This window comes from Nomascus leucogenys, chromosome 13 (genome assembly GCF_006542625.1).
Source record: "Nomascus leucogenys isolate Asia chromosome 13, Asia_NLE_v1, whole genome shotgun sequence".
NCBI classification, from domain to species: domain Eukaryota; kingdom Metazoa; phylum Chordata; class Mammalia; order Primates; family Hylobatidae; genus Nomascus; species Nomascus leucogenys.
This window is the reverse complement of record NC_044393.1, coordinates 15,010,976-15,027,220: the sequence shown is the minus strand read 5'-3', so window position 1 is coordinate 15,027,220 and position 16,245 is coordinate 15,010,976. Positions and strand designations below refer to the sequence as shown.

At 40.0% G+C, this 16,245-nt stretch overlaps 1 protein-coding gene across 1 annotated transcript in view; it reads left to right on the top strand.

Moving 5' to 3' along the window:
- CSE1L (chromosome segregation 1 like) overlaps nt 1–16,245 on the top strand; it is a 50,506-nt gene that overhangs the window by 13,958 nt on the left and 20,303 nt on the right. Inside the window, exons 3-12 of the mRNA XM_003252910.4 lie at nt 3,251–3,393; nt 6,222–6,323; nt 6,395–6,540; nt 7,198–7,288; nt 8,700–8,807; nt 10,191–10,283; nt 12,254–12,421; nt 12,528–12,657; nt 14,697–14,762; nt 15,238–15,440. Coding sequence (XP_003252958.1) covers nt 3,251–3,393; nt 6,222–6,323; nt 6,395–6,540; nt 7,198–7,288; nt 8,700–8,807; nt 10,191–10,283; nt 12,254–12,421; nt 12,528–12,657; nt 14,697–14,762; nt 15,238–15,440 — 1,250 coding nt within the window. The remainder of the gene's footprint in view (nt 1–3,250; nt 3,394–6,221; nt 6,324–6,394; nt 6,541–7,197; nt 7,289–8,699; nt 8,808–10,190; nt 10,284–12,253; nt 12,422–12,527; nt 12,658–14,696; nt 14,763–15,237; nt 15,441–16,245) is intronic.

The following is a 16,245-nucleotide window of genomic DNA, read 5'->3' as shown; positions in this document are numbered from 1 at the left end:
CAGGAGTTTGAGACCAGCCTGGGCAACATAGCAAGACTCTGTCTCTACAGAAAATTTAAAAATTAGCCAAGTGTGATGATGTGTGCCTGTAGTCCTAGCAACTGGGGAGGCTGAGGCAAAAAGCTTCACTTACACCCAAGAGGTTGGAGCTGCAGTGAGTTATGATCATGTCAGTGCACTCTAGCCTGGGTGACAGAGGGAAATCTTGTCTTTTAAAAAAAAAAAAAAAGGCCAGGTGCATTTGCTCATGCCTGTAATCCCAGCATTTTGGGAAGCCAAGGCAGGCGGATCACGAGGTCAAGAGATCTAGACCATCCTGGCCAGTGTGGTGAAACCCTGTCTCTACTAAAAATACAAAAATTAGCTGGGCGTGGTGGTGCACGGCTGTAGTCCCAGGTACTTGGGAGGCTGAGGCAGGAGAATTGCTTGAACTCAGGAAGCGGAGGTTGCAGTTAACTGAGGCCACTGCACTCCAGCCTGGTGACAGAGCAAGACTCCGTCTCAAAAGAAAAAAAATTGGCCAGGCACATGTGCTACGCCTGTAATCCCAGCACTTTGGGAGGCCCAGGAGGGCAGATCACCTGAGGTCAGGAGTTTGAGACCAGCCTGGCCAACATCGTGAAACCCTGTCTTTACTAAAAATACAAAAATTAGCTGGGCATGGTAGCATGTGCCTGTAATCCCAGCTACTTGGGAGGCTGAGGTGCAAGAATCACTTGAACCCAGGAGGCAGAGGTTGCAGTGAGCCAAGATCACCCAGCTGCACACCAGCCTAGGTGACAGAGTGAGACTTCATCTCAAAAAAAAAAAAAAAAAATTTGAAATACAGTGCAAGCCAAACCACTTCTGGGCCGGATATATCCTGTGAGCAGTCAGTTATTGATCCTTGATATGGGCCATATTAAAATGCTCTTAACCTGTTTCTTCAAAACTTACCAATGTGCATGCTCATAGAGGATGTTGGAAGGGTTCCATGAGGAAGAGAATGTGTGTTATATATTATGTATGATGACTAGAATCGTGAACATGTTAGTGCATCTATCCTATTCTAGAAAAGTCTTTGTGATTTCTGAGAGGGAAAATTAGTTTATTAGTGTGTAAAGAAGTAATGTGTTCCTGGATAAAGGGAAGTTAATGGCTCTAATCTTTAATCTTCTTAGACTTTCAAAGAAAGCCGTTGCCAACACTATTAAAATTTTTTTTTTTTTGGAGACAGTCTCCCTCTGTTGCCCAGGCTAGAGTGCAGTGGCGCCATCTTGGCTTACTGCAAGCTCCGCCTCCCGGGTCCACGCCATTCTCCAGCCTCAGCCTCCCCAGTAGCTGGGACTACAGGCGCCCACCACCACGCCCGCCTAATTTTTTGTATTTTTAGTAGAGACAGGGTTTCACCGTGTTAGCCAGGGTGGTCTCCATCTCCTGACCTCGTGATCCACCCGCCTCGGCCTCCCAAAGTGCTGGGGTTACAGGCGTGAGCCACCGTGCCTGGCAGAAGAATTATTATTATTACTTTTATTTATTTATTTATTTATTTTTGAGACGGAGTCACTCTCTCGCCCAGGCTGGAGTGCAGTGGCGCCATCTCAGCTCACTGCAAGCTCCACCTCCCGGGTTCACGCCATTCTTGTGCCTCAGCCTCCCGAGTAGCTGGGACTACAGGTGCCCGCCACCACACCCGCCTAATTTTTTGTATTTTTAGTAGAGATGGGGTTTCACTGTGTTAGCTAGGATGGTCTCCATCTCCTGACCTCGTGATCCACTCGTCTCGGCCTCCCATGGTGCTGGGATTACAGGCGTGAGCCACCGCACCCGGCCAATTATTATTTTTTTTTAATAATGTGTGAGGCAAGGGTTCTGTTGCTTTATGAATTCAAGACAGAGTATAAAAATAATCTGGTGTTTCTAGGAAGTTAGGAACATGGCATTTCTCAGGTATTGAGACTGGCTGACTAGACTGACTCGACTAGACCTTTTGAGACTCCTTGAGTGTGCAGAAACATATGCATATGAATACTGTGGTAAGTTGGAAGAAATGAACACAGAAAGGAACAGACTCAAACTCACTTCCTGGATATTGATTACAATTTAGTAAAGAGACTTGGCAATTTATATGGGCTTTTCCTCAAATCATGGATGTAGTGTGTTGCCCTGTACAAAATGCTGGCTACTAAGTGGAGGAAACAAATTGTTCTGTACTCATATAAAACCATAGTATGTCCCCTCCTGGAAAACATTTTTCAGTTTAACAGTCCTCATCCTTCAAGAAAGACATGATAAGCACAAAGGAAGGAGAGTTTGAAAATATCAGTGAAACTCTTGGGACTCAATCAGAAAGAGGGAAGGTGTTAAATGATACATGAAATTAATTTTTCAAAAAATATTGGAATATTGGGTGTTGCCCTGTGAAGCCAAAGGTAGAAAAAAATTACGAGAAATACTGTATTGCCATCACATGTGATCATTAACCTAGGAAATTTATCCCAGAATGTAATCTGGGTCGAAAATATATTGGTAAATTTTTTGGATAAATTCATTGCTGGTATTAAGAAATTTTTAGGTTTTTTTTTTAGTTTGACAAGAAAGCTTAGGGCTGGTAAGGTAGACTAAGGACTGCACTAAAACTTTCTCAGTAGTGAAGCCTAGCTGTGTGATCTTGAACAAGTTACTTAATCTTGTTTTTTAAATGCTATCTACTGCCTTGGTTTTTTAAATGCTATCTACTTTTCTGGGTAATAGTGACAACTAAATGAAATTTTATAATTTTATATATATATTTATATATATATATATATATATGTAAATCGCTGGACCCATATGGCTAATAATAATATATTAGGATGAATTGACTCATTTGCTCTTCATCACTAGCCTATTAAAGAAATATTACTACTACTAATAATAATACTCCTTTCTGAAATAAGACATGGGTATATGAAGTCTTGAAGTCACTTAATCTCTCTGGGAAGCAGCTTCTCTTGCAGATGAGATGATCATCCAATTAGGCCACTTTATAGGTTTGTAAGAATCATGTGAGTTAACTGATGGTAAAGCGATTTGAAAACTGAAGCATTATATAAGTTTAATGTAACATATAATCCACTTAATAGATAAGAAAAGTGAGGCCCTGTAGACCCACAAATAACCTAATCTTTTCTCTTTTTTTGATATATATATATTTTATATATATATATTTGATATATATAAGGTGGAAAGATTTTTATCTTAGTCTTCTAACATGAAAATTATTTTACAGCTGAGAAATTTCTTGAATCTGTGGAAGGAAATCAGAATTATCCACTGTTGCTTTTGACATTACTGGAAAAGTCCCAGGATAATGTTATCAAAGTATGTGCTTCAGTAACATTCAAAAACTATATTAAAAGGAACTGGAGAATTGTAAGTATTTTGTGAATACATAATTTAATACCCTGTATGTTTATAAGGTTTATATAAGCAGTGTTCTTCAAAGATAAGGCACGTGCTTGTAGTCCCAACTACTCTGGAGGCTGAGGCGGAAGGATCACTTGAGTCCAGGAGTTTAAGGCTGCAGTGAACTACGATTGCACCACTGTACTCTAGCCTTTTAGTGACAGAATGAGACCTTGTCTCAAAAAAAAAGGATTCAGATATGGATCAGAGATAAAATTAAACAGGACCCTTTTCCAAAGCTTCTGTTATTTCATTTGAATTTATATAAATTTGTCCAGCTTCATACCTCGGGTTGCTAGGGAGTGAGACTTGGTCTTAATCTCCATTATGTTTGGAATTTACGCTTTACTCACCGCCTACTGAAGAGAAATTGTGGGAAGACAGTCTGAATAAATGAAGTGATTTCTGATGTTGGAAAAATAAAGCTGAGAAGAAACCAGATACATAGAAAATTTGCAGAATGCAAAATAATTTAGATTTCAAATTTTTGATAAGGTATCTTGCCCTATGTCTTGTGGGATGTGTATATATATACTAATTTTGAGATTAAACCTATTTTATAACAGGTTTAATGATTAGTAAATTATAAATTAAGAAACAGGCATTTTTTTCCTTAGCTTAGGATAGTGGTTCTCAACTGGGGGCAGTTTGGCTCACCAGGGGACATTTGGCAGTATATTTGGAGACATCATAGCTGGAGGATTGCTACTGGAATCTAGTGGGTAGAGGCCAGAGATGCTGCTAAGCATCCTACAATGAACAAGATAGCTTCCCACAACAAAGAATTATCTGAGCCAAAATGTCAGTGATGCTAAGGTTGAGAAGGCCTGGCTCATGATAGAGAAAAAGATGAGGCTTTTCTACAGTGATAGCAGTTACGATGTTACAAAGTATTAGCAGTTGACAAAAATCATCAGTTTATCTAAAAAGTCAACTTTAAACTGCTCAAAAACTTCTTAGAGTCTTACTTTTTTTTCTCATTCCATAAAAGAGAGAGTAAATATTGTTTAAGCCTGTATGATTTCTCAAGTATCACCATGAGTGGTAAAGAAACCTTAGAGGCCGGGCTTGGTGGCCCATGCCTGTAATTTCAGCACTTTGGGAGGCTGAGGTGGGTGGATTGCTTGAGCTCAGCAATTCAAGACCAGCTTGGGCAATAAAGTGAGACCCCATCTTTACAAAAAATACAAAAATCAGCCAGGCATATGGTGGTGCACACCTGTAGTCCCAGCCATTAGGGAGGCTGAGATGGGGGGATCGCTTGTGCCTGGGAGGCAGAGGTTGCAATGAACTGAGATCGTGCTACTGCACTTCAGCTTGGGCAACAGTGCCAGATACTGTCTTTTAAATCTCAGAATGTTTAAAAGTCCATCTCTACTGGTAGACATGCCAGCCCTCTCCCTCTGTTTTGGTTTGTAAAACTAGTGAGACTTACAGAATCTCTTTGGGTGATATAATCTAGGATGCATTCTAACTAGTAATGGTCAAGAAATTTTCATAGAGAACTGGGTATGGTGGCTCACGCCTGTAATCCCAGCACTTTAGGAGGCTCAGATGGGAGGATTGCTTGAGGCCAGGAGTTGGAGACCAGCCTGGACAACAAAGTGAGACCCCCTTCTCTACAAAAAATTTAAAATTAGCCAGGTGTGGTTGTGTGTGGTGTGCATCTGTGATCCTTGGGAGGCTGCAGTGGGAGGGATTGTCTGAGTCTGGGAGGTGAAGGCTGCAGTGAGCCAAGGTTGTGTGCTACACTCCAGCCTGGGTGACAGATGGAAACCCAGTCTCAAAAAAAAAAAGAATAAAAAAAATTGGAAAGATTTTTGTTCTAAAGTGAGAGTTAAATTGAAGCTTTTGAGGATGTGTGTGGATTAAGTAGCATATTATGTATAAAGATTTTAATTATGTGTCCTGATTAATTTACATATAAAATGAAATTTTTTTTTTTTTTTTTTTTGAGACAGAGTCTTGCTCTGTCACCCAGGCTGGAATGCAGTGGTGTGATCTTGGCTCATTGCAGCCTCTGCCTCTCAGGTTCATATGATTCTCCTGCCTCAGCCTCCTGAATAGCTAGTGTTACAGGTGCCCACCACCATGTCCAGCTAATTTTGTATTTTTAGTAGAAATGGTTTCACCATGTTGGCCAGGCTGGTCTCAAACTCCTGACCTTGAGTGAGCCATCGCACCTGGCCTAAAATGGAAATTTTTTTTTTTTTTTGGAGACAGAGTCACTCTTGTTGCCCAGGCTGGAGTGTAGTGGCACCATCTCGGCTCCCTGCAACCTCCGCCTCCCGGGTTCAAGCGATTCTCCTGCCTCAGCCTCCCGAGTAACTGGGATTACAGGTGCCTGCCACCATGTCCAGCTAATTTTTGTATGTTTAGTAGAGACATGGTTTCACCATGTTGGCCAGGCTGGTCTCAAACTCCTGACCTCAGGTGATCCACCTGCCCTGGCCTCTGAAAGTGCTGGGATTACAGGCGTGAGCCACTGCGCCCAGCCTAAAATGGAAATTCTTAATTGGCATCAAGGAGTAAGGGAAGTTCACTAATTTGTGTGTAAAATATTTGCATTTGGGAGGGAATGTACATTTTTCTGGGAAAAGGATTCACCCTGTCATCAGATTATTGAAGAAATCTGTGACCCATTCATGTAGCGGGAAACTGAAGAAAGACCAAACCTTCCTCTATTTGTTTTCTTAGAAAATTAGTAAATAAAAAAACAGTTATGTTTTACCTAAAGTCACGTGGACATGAATGTGGATTTTGTGTTAATTCCTCAGTTACTGCTTTGCTTTTAGGTTGAAGATGAACCAAACAAAATTTGTGAAGCCGATCGAGTGGCCATTAAAGCCAACATAGTGCACTTGATGCTTAGCAGCCCAGAGCAAATTCAGAAGCAGGTAATGTCGCTCTGCTTTTTAGATGGGCTCCTCTGTAAAGCTCTGATCTAATTAATCTTTTCCTCTCCTAGTTAAGTGATGCAATTAGCATTATTGGCAGAGAAGATTTTCCACAGAAATGGCCTGACTTGCTGACAGAAATGGTGAATCGCTTTCAGAGTGGAGATTTCCATGTTATTAATGGAGTCCTCCGTACAGCACATTCATTATTTAAAAGGTATTCATGCATAGATTCATGTTTTTAAAATACTTTTTAAAGTTTTATTTGCTTGTGTAAACAGTTACGTTTGAATATGATCATCCTGGAATGAGAGCAGAAGTTTCTCTATTGTGTTTGTTTCTTCTCAACTAGGATGTTTATTTCATATTGTTCTATTACCTATGAAATACTTAGTCTTGATAAACTGCTTGATTCCTTTAAAAAGAAAACTGGCTGGGCACAGTGGCTCACACCTGTAATCCTAGCACTTTAGGAGGGCAAAGTGGGCGGATCACCTGAGGTCAGGAGTTCGAGACCAGCCTGGCCAACATGGTAAAACCCCGTCTCTACTAAAAATACAAAAAAACTAGCCAGGCGTGGTGGTATGTGCCTGTCATCCCAGCTACTCGGGAGGCTGAGACAGGAGAATCACTTGAGCCTGGGAGGTGGAGGCTGCAGTGAGCCGAGATCGAACCACTGCACTCCAGCCTGGGCAGCAGAGCAAGACTCTGTCTCAAAAAAAAAAAAAAAAAAAAAAACAAGAATTCCTGAATTCCCTTTGAATTTCAGAAAACCATCTATTCACAGATGTCCAATCAGCATCTCTCCTTGAAGACCTAAAGTGAGTAAATAAAAAAAACTTGTAAATTTATCTGTTTTACCTTAATTTTCTAGATACCGTCATGAATTTAAGTCAAACGAGTTATGGACTGAAATTAAACTTGTTCTGGATGCCTTTGCTTTGCCTTTGACTAATCTTTTTAAGGTATGGAATGTATCTTGGTGATATTTTTAAATTAATATTTTAAATTGCTTGAATGTTTGTATACATGTTAAGAGAATGCTTTGAAAGCTTATTTGATAGTTAATGTTTAGAGCATTTCTTTTGAAAAATTTCAAACCTACACAGAAATAGAGATGCTATAGTGAACTCCCGTCTATTATTACACAAATTTAATGGTTAGCAACGTTTTATTTTCTCTGTTCCCTTTCTTAGGAATATTATAAAAGCAAATCCCAAGCATCATATCATTTCACCCAAGTATTTGAGTATGTGTCTCTAACGGAAGAAATACATATTTTTATTTGACTATGTTTGGAGTTTAATTAATTTATGTATTTATACATTATTTTACAGTTTACAGGATACTTTCCTCAATGTGTTCTTGGCGTTTGTGAGAATCCTATAAGATTTAAAGAAATATATATATACTTTCTTTCTTTTTTCTTTTTTAAAGACAGGGTCTCACTCTCATTGCCCAGGCTGGAGTGCAGTGGGGCATGATTATAGCTCACTGCAGCCTCAGCTACCCAAGCTCAGGTGATTCTCCCACCTCAGCATTCCAAGTAGCTAAGACTACAGGTGCACACTACCATGCCTGGCTGCCTTTTTTTTTTTTTTTTTTTTTTTTTTTAAGATGGAGTTTCGCTTCTGCTCACTGCAACCTCTGCCTCCAGGGTTCAAGCAGTTCTCCGAGTATGCTGGGATTACATCCTGTGCCACTGGGCCTGGCCAGTAAAACCTGTTAATTGCATTTAGAATAATAAAGAATTGGAAACAACCTAAATACCAAGTGGCAGATGAATTGTTTAATAAGAGCATATAGTTTTGTGTAATATATTTTTATATATGCACAGATTGGGAAGACGTAGTTCAGAATATTAACGTTGGACTTTTTAGTGCCATTATGAACAATTCAAAAATACATACTTTAACTTATTTTTCACAATCTCTTAAGTGACTGTATATTATTTAAAAGCCAAGGCTGGGCATGGTAGCTCACGCCTGTAATTCCAGCACTTTGAGAGGCTGAGGCAGGTGGATCATGAGGTCAGGAGATCGAGACCACCCTGGCTAACATGGTGAAACCCTGTGTCTACTAAAAATACAAAAAAAAAAAAAAAATTAGCCAGGCGTGGTGGCAGGCACCTGTAGTCCCAGCTACTTGGGAGGCTGAGGCAGGAGAATGGCGTGAACCCAGGAGGCAGAGCTTGCAGTGAGCCAAGATTGTGCCACTGCGCTCCAGCCTGGGCGACAGAGCGAGACTCCGTCTCTAAAAAAATAAATAAATAAATACAATATGAATAGTCTCAGCTTAGTGCAAAGCTATTTCACTAAGATCAGCATGCTGGGTTTAACGATGCACTAAAACCATGTTGCTAAATTCCTTTCCAAGGCCACTATTGAACTCTGCAGTACCCATGCAAATGATGCCTCTGCCCTGAGGATTCTGTTTTCTTCCCTGATCCTGATCTCAAAATTGTTCTATAGTTTAAACTTTCAGGTAAGTTCATTTGATTTCTTGCTTTTGGTTCTTACTCTTTGATTTTAAATAGAGTTTTCTTTCTGTTTGATAAAGACTTTTTTGCCAGCATTGATTTTTCTGAAAGAAAAGGTTTTTTCTGACTCCCCCTATTTATCTATAGTGTTCTGTTTTACAGTAGTTCCTACAGATGCTAATGAGATGTTTCATGGAAAAAAGCAGTATTCTCTTATATCTAGTAGGTTAGCAAAACCCCACATCCTAACTCACTCTTGGAGAGTCACCGTGTACACTGTTTTACTGGTGGCATTAAGAAGCTAGATTTCTGAGGCCTTCCTCTTTTGTTCATTTATATGGGTATTAACATTTGGGGAATCATGTTTTGGTTAGGGTTTGCTGTCCAGCTTACACAAAAGGACTTTATTGGAAGCCATATGAGGGAGACAAAAGGCTTGAAGTACCAGACTTTGAAAGGGTAAGAACTAATAGTATTTCAGAGGAAACAGCCACAGGGCTATAGCAGGGAATGCCTAGTTACCCTGTTGCTACTGAGATAGTGGCCTCCAATCATTCTTTCTGTTCTTAAATCATTAATTCAAGATTCAGGACCAAGAAAGGGGTGTTAATTGGTACAAATTGTTGCTATACTGCGATGCAAGGAGGACCTAGCCCATTCATTGTTTGTAGCCGGGACCTGGACTTATCTTCACAACATGAATAAACTCATAGTGGTAGGGAAAGCATTCCCCAAAAGGAAATTGGGTTGTTTTAGCTAGAATAGGAGATGAACAGCCCAAAAGGACATGTCCCACATCAGTGTTCAGCTGGATAGCAGTTTGAGAAGTTCTTACTTAAATGAGTACTACTGTTTTTGCTTACACCTTTTGAATTCTGAGAAGTCAGGTTTAATGAAGCTCTTGATAACTTGTCCGGCAGGAAGACCAAGGAAAGAGGCATAATCTGCCCTCAGGGGACTTGTACCCTCATTAAGAAGGCAGTACTATGCCACAAGAAATCAGTAACTATAAGACAATTAGTTTGTCTGCCTTGGTGGTCATCTCACAATAAACGTAGTTCAGAAAAGAAAGGGGATGTATTAGTATGCACTGAGCTTGAGCTTTGTAAGGAAAGTCTTCATATAGTCTTAGCTGAACCTTGAAGGAAGATTTAGATTAGGACGAGAACTAGAGGTGGCATTATTTATAGCATACAAACAGAGGCAGAAGTCAAAATGCTTTATGCAGCTGCCAGATGGAGCTGGAGCAGAGAATTCTTGTCAGAATAGGTAATGCTCAGGCTGTGAAGCCTATGTAAAAAATGTTTTGTCCACGTGGTGAGGGAACTTATAAAAATAGTGTTCTTAATATTTTAATCAAAAGTTTCAAGTCAGCGTTTATTCTGTAGGATCTCCCTGAATTTTTTGAAGATAATATGGAAACTTGGATGAATAATTTTCATACTCTCTTAACATTGGATAATAAGCTTTTACAAACTGATGTAAGTATTTAAAATGTTGTCTGAGTGGTCTTTTTCATTAAGAGCTATTTGGCTACAATCTGGAAACGTGTTTACTCTTGCATTGTTAAAATATAAAATTTCAATACTGTAATAATATTTGATTCTATTTGATGTTACATGTTTGGTGTGTGTAGTATACAGAATTACTCTTGTCATGGGCCTGGCTTAAGCCATAGTATACAGATAAGGCTGTTTCATTACATTATTGAAAGTAAGTCTTTAAAGTAGTCACGTTGTGGATATTTCATGAAATAAAATTATTTTTCATTGAAGATACTAAAAAAACTTAAAACTCTATAATGGTAGCCCCTTTTTAAAAATCATCTGGCTAAGCATGGTGGTTCACACCTGTAATCCCAGCACTTTGGGCAGCCAAGGTGGGAGGATCCCTTGAGCCCAGGAGTTCAAGACCAGCCTGGGCAATGTAAGCAGACCCCCATCGCTACAAAAAAATAAAATAAAATTAGCCAGACATGTTGGCTCATGCTAATGGTCACAGCTACTCAGAAGGCTTAGTTGTGAGGATCCCTTGACCTTGAGCCCAGGAGGGCAAGGCTGCAATGTGCTGTGACCATGCCACTGCACTCCAGCCTGGGAGACAGAGGGAGACCTCGTCTCAAAAGAAGAAAAAATTATCCACAGCTCGAGAAAGAGAGAAAATGGTAAAAGATTGTAATTTGTAAAGATTTCTGATATGGGTTTTATATTGTGTACTTTTAAACATATAACACTTATTCTGTGCTACTCATTTGTTGATATATTTGTTACCTTCTTCCCGAAGAGAAATACCAAATAAACTAAAAATTAGAATTGGTGATTCGAATCAGGTTTTAAGAGTGGGGTACAGAAAGAAATTGTTACTATCGTTGTACAACAGATTTTGTCTCAGTTTGACTGTATTAATAGGAACTTTAAAAGATGTAGCTCTCATAAAATAATTATTTCAGTCCAATGGGAGAGAAAAACACTCCTTCAGAAAACAAAACTTTTCTTCACACAAAAGTCACAAGGAAATTTTTTGGATAGAATTCTTACAAGGACCTTTTTGCCCAGTTAACTGTGTGCTCCTTGTGTCGTCTTACATCACTATTTATGCCTTGAGTAATCAGTGTGAGGGAGTTTTGGTTTTGGCTTTGGTTTTTGTTCTCACTCTGATGTCTTCCCCTGTCTCACTCTGTCACCAAGGCTGGAGTACAGTGGCATGATCATGGCTTACTGCAGCTTCGACCTCCCTGGGCTCAAGTGATCCTCCCACCTCAGCCCTCCCAAGTAGCTGGGACTATGGGTGTGCACCACCATGCCCAGCTGATTTTTTTTATTTTGGGGACTTGCTGTGTTGCCCAGGCTAGACTCAAAATTCCTGGGCTTGGCCGGGTGCAGTGGCCCACACCTGTAATCCCAGCACTTTGGGAGGCTGAGGCCATCCTGGCTATCCTGGCTAACATGGTGAAACCCCGTCTCTACTAAAAAAAAACAAGTACAAAAATTAGCCAGGCGCGATGGCAGGCCCCTGTAGTCCCAGATACTCGGGAGGCTGAGGCAGCAGAATGGCGTGAACCCAGGAGGCAGAGCTTGCAGTGAGCTGAGATCACGCCACTGCACTCAGCTTGGGCAACAGAACGAGACTCCATCTCAAAAAAAAAAAAAAAAAACTATTCCTGGCCTCAAGCCATCCTCCAGCCTCAGCCTCCCAGAGGGTTGGGATTACCGGTGTGAGCCACTACACTCAGCCAGAATATACTGTTTGAATCTAATATGGAAATATTTTGTAATTCAGCAACTTATTTGAAAGACTTGGTGAAAAGATTGATGGTGGCATAGCTGTAGTTTACAGTAACTGATTTGATTTGGATTTAATTGATAAAGAGTCTAGTTCAGGAATTTCAGTTACTCTTATTTATGTTAGCATTAGAGTTGTATGTTGGAGTTTTTGTTTTCTTTTATGTGAGGATGAAGAGGAAGCCGGCTTATTGGAGCTCTTAAAATCCCAGATTTGTGATAATGCCGCACTCTATGCACAAAAGTACGATGAAGAATTCCAGCGATACCTGCCTCGTTTTGTTACAGCCATCTGGAATTTACTAGTTACAACGGGTCAAGAGGTTAAATATGATTTGGTAAGATGATGGTGGAGACATAATTAAAAGACATTCTCTCCCTGTCTCCCCCAAGAAATAAGCTGTTGAGTTTTGCTTTTAAAAATATTTTTGTGTTTTGTTCCAGTTGGTAAGTAATGCAATTCAATTTCTGGCTTCAGTTTGTGAGAGACCTCATTATAAGAATCTATTTGAGGACCAGAACACGCTGACGAGTATCTGTGAAAAGGTTATTGTGCCTAACATGGAATTTAGAGGTAATTATGGCAAAAGTATATTAGTATAAATTTACTAAGTCTATGTTTTTTTGTAACATATTCAGTCTAATTCATTTATTACTGGATAAAACTTGTATATCATTTATTTCTTATTTTCTAAACCAAGACAGAAAATGTAGTATCTGTAATGAGTTTTGTTGTGCCCTGTGAGGATTTTCTCATGGAAATATTAAATAAGACTTCAAAAATTCCTTTACACTAAGAAGATAAACTATCTGGAATTTCTATTTAGAGAAAGAATTTGATTTTGTTTCGTTTATTGCTTCAATGAATTTTTAGCTGGCTTTCTTTATTTATATATCTATTCGAGACAGGGGTCTTGCTCTGTCACCCAGGCTGGAGTGCAGTGGTGCAATCTTGGCTCAGCTGCAACCTTAGCCTCCCAGGCTCAAGTGATCCTCCTACCTCAGCCTTCTGAGTAGCTGGGACCAGAGACACACATCACCATGCCTGGCTAGTTTCTTGTATTTTTGGTAGAGACAGGGTTTCACCATGTTGTTCAGGGTAGTCTCAAACTCTTGAGCTCAAGCAGTCCACCCACTTTAGGCTCCCAAAGTGCTGGGATTGCATTTCTGAGCCACCTCGCCCAGAAATAGCTGTTTTTAAACAATCGACTTGAGAATAGAAATAATAACTTTATAAATACAAGGTTGAAGCCCACTTAGTTTGTGCTCAAGGTTAAACTATAGTGCTAAGAGCCTATATTTATAACATGTATGTCCTCGTTCTAACAGTTGTGAAGAACAAGTAATGAAGGTGGGAGGGATTGTGTTTTTTGTTTGGGGGACAGGGTCTCACTCTGTCACCCATGCTGGAGTGCAGTAGCACAGTTATAGCTTACTGCAACCTCAACTTCCCAGGCTCAAGTCATCCTCCCACCCCGGCCTCCTCAGTAGCTGGGACTACAGACGTGCACCACCATGCTCAGCTAATTTTTTATTTTTTATAAAGATGGGGGTCTTCCTATGTTGCGCAGGCTGGTCTCGAACTCCTGGCTTCAAACAATCCTTCTGCCTCAGCCTCCCAAAGTGCTGGGATTACAGGCATGAGCCACCATGCCCGGCCAAGATTGTGTTTTATATCAAAATAGTTATTAGATCAGTGGTTCTCAAATTACATCTGGAACAAAATAAGGAAATTAAGGACAATATAGTGTGAGATTTCATTTCCTGTTGTGTTTTCATAAAAATATGTTTAAACGATAAATCTTCTTGCTGGGTGTGGTGGCCCATACCTTTAATCCCAGCACTTTGGGAGGCTGAGGTAGAACACTTGAGCCCAGGAGTTCAAGACCAGCCTGGCCAAAATGGCGAAACCTTATCTCTACAAGAAATAAATCAGTTGGGTATGGTGGCATGGGCCTGTGGTCCCAGGTACTCAAGTGGCTTAGGTGGGAGTTTTGCTTGAGCTCAGGAGGTGGAGGCTGCAGTGAGACATGATCACACAACTGTGTGTGTGTGTACAGACTTTTTTTTTTTAGTTTATGTGATAAAAATAGAGATGAGATCTCGCTGTGTTGACCAGGCTGGTCTCAAACTCCTGTGCTCAAGCGATCCTCCCATTTCAGCCTCCCAAAGTGCTAGGTTACATGCGCGAGCCACCATGCCGGCCAGATCTGACATTGTCCACTCTACTTATTTGTTGTTGAAATGACTTTAATGAAATAATAGTGATTAAAATTAGGTTGTTGGTTTTTTAATGTTCTTATTTGGTGAAATTAAAAGTTAGCATTCTGATATTGATCCCTAACATTTTTGACAGTTGCAGGTGTAATCCAGTTCTGGGGAAACTGTCACATTAGAACAAGTGAGCCTATCTCATAGTTGTGTGAATTACCTAATACCTCACCTTTCAGAGTAGCATTTGCTGCTCTAGATAATGATTCAGAGTATATGAAGTTGTCATCTGATGGGAAAGAATTCTTTGCTGTAGAACAAGGCAGTTCTACATACTCTTCTATATTCTCAGCTGTACAGTGATGTCTTTTGGTGTGTTATCTGAAATATCTCTCCTTGTAGCTGCTGATGAAGAAGCATTTGAAGATAATTCTGAGGAGTACATAAGGAGAGATTTGGAAGGATCTGGTGTGTATCTTGGTTTTTTAGTTACTAGTCTCTTAGCAAGCCAGTTTTAAGGTTCTCTTTCTAGTAAATGGGAGAAGTGGGATTGAGAATAAGAGTGTTTTTTCAGCAGGCTTTCATTGAGAACTGTTGTCCTTCTTCAACTTGTCTTAAAAAGCTCTTATATGACCTGAATGAAAATATCAAAAGTTGAATCATTTGTCTATTCTTACATAGTTAGTATTTATCAAAATTCTGTGATTCTGTGACCTCTTTAGTTTCGTTTTGATTTTGTATTTCTTGGGGTGGGGGGGAATGTTTTTTTCATTGTTTGTGTTGCTGATAGCTATTGGGTGGCCCTTTGTTTTTCGTTCTTTTTTTTTTTTCGTTTTACAATCATAGCCAAATTATTCCAGGCAATTTGTTTTCTTATAAATTGGGCCAGTTTGTTGGTGGTTGGTTTTTTTCCCCCATAATATATTTTCTTTTCATTCCATAGATATTGATACTAGACGCAGGGCTGCTTGTGATCTGGTACGAGGATTATGCAAGTTTTTTGAGGGACCTGTGACAGGAATCTTCTCTGGTTATGTTAATTCCATGCTGCAGGAATACGCAAAAAATCCATCTGTCAACTGGAAACACAAAGATGCAGCCATCTACCTAGTGACATCTTTGGCATCAAAAGCCCAAACACAGAAGGTAAATATTTTTAATGTGGTTTTGTTTCTAAAACAGACATCAGTGACACCCACACAAGTCAAAAAGAAATAACGTCTGTGATAATAGAGCCTACTCTGCCAGATAACCTATTAATTCTGATTCAGATTTATATAATCTCTGAAGATGGCTTTATGTTGATGTATTGAGCACTTAAGTTTCTTATAGACCAGAAAATTGATAGATGCCACACTTGTTACCTTAGCTGAGACCTGCTGTATAAAATATGCTTAACTTAAACTTAGCTATTCTTTAATTTAGGAAAGTTTCTTTATTGTCTATTAGTATAGTCTTATTTTACATTTTTATATTTTTGAGACAGAGTCTCGCTTTGTCACCAGGCTGGAGTGCAATGGCGCGATCTCAGCTCACTGCAACCTCCACATCCTGAGTTTGAACGACTCTCCTGCCTCAGCCTCCCAAGTAACTGGGATTACAAGTGTGCACTACCACACCTGGCTAATTTTTGTATTTTTAGTAGAGACAGGGTTTCACCATATGGGCCAGGCTGGTCTCAAATTCCTGACCTCGTGTGACCCTCACACCTCAGCCTCCCAGAGTGCTGGGATACAGGTGTGAGCCACCGTGCCTAGACAATATAGTCTTATTTTATATTTTATACGTAAGCAGTTTGTGTTTTGTTGTTGTTGTTTTGTTTTGTTTTGAGACGGAGTTTCACTCTTGTTGCCCAAGCTGGAGTGCAATGGCACGATCTTGGCTCACTGCAACCTCCATTTCCCGGGTTTAAGCGATTCTCCTGCCTCAGCCTCCTGAGTAGCTGGGATTA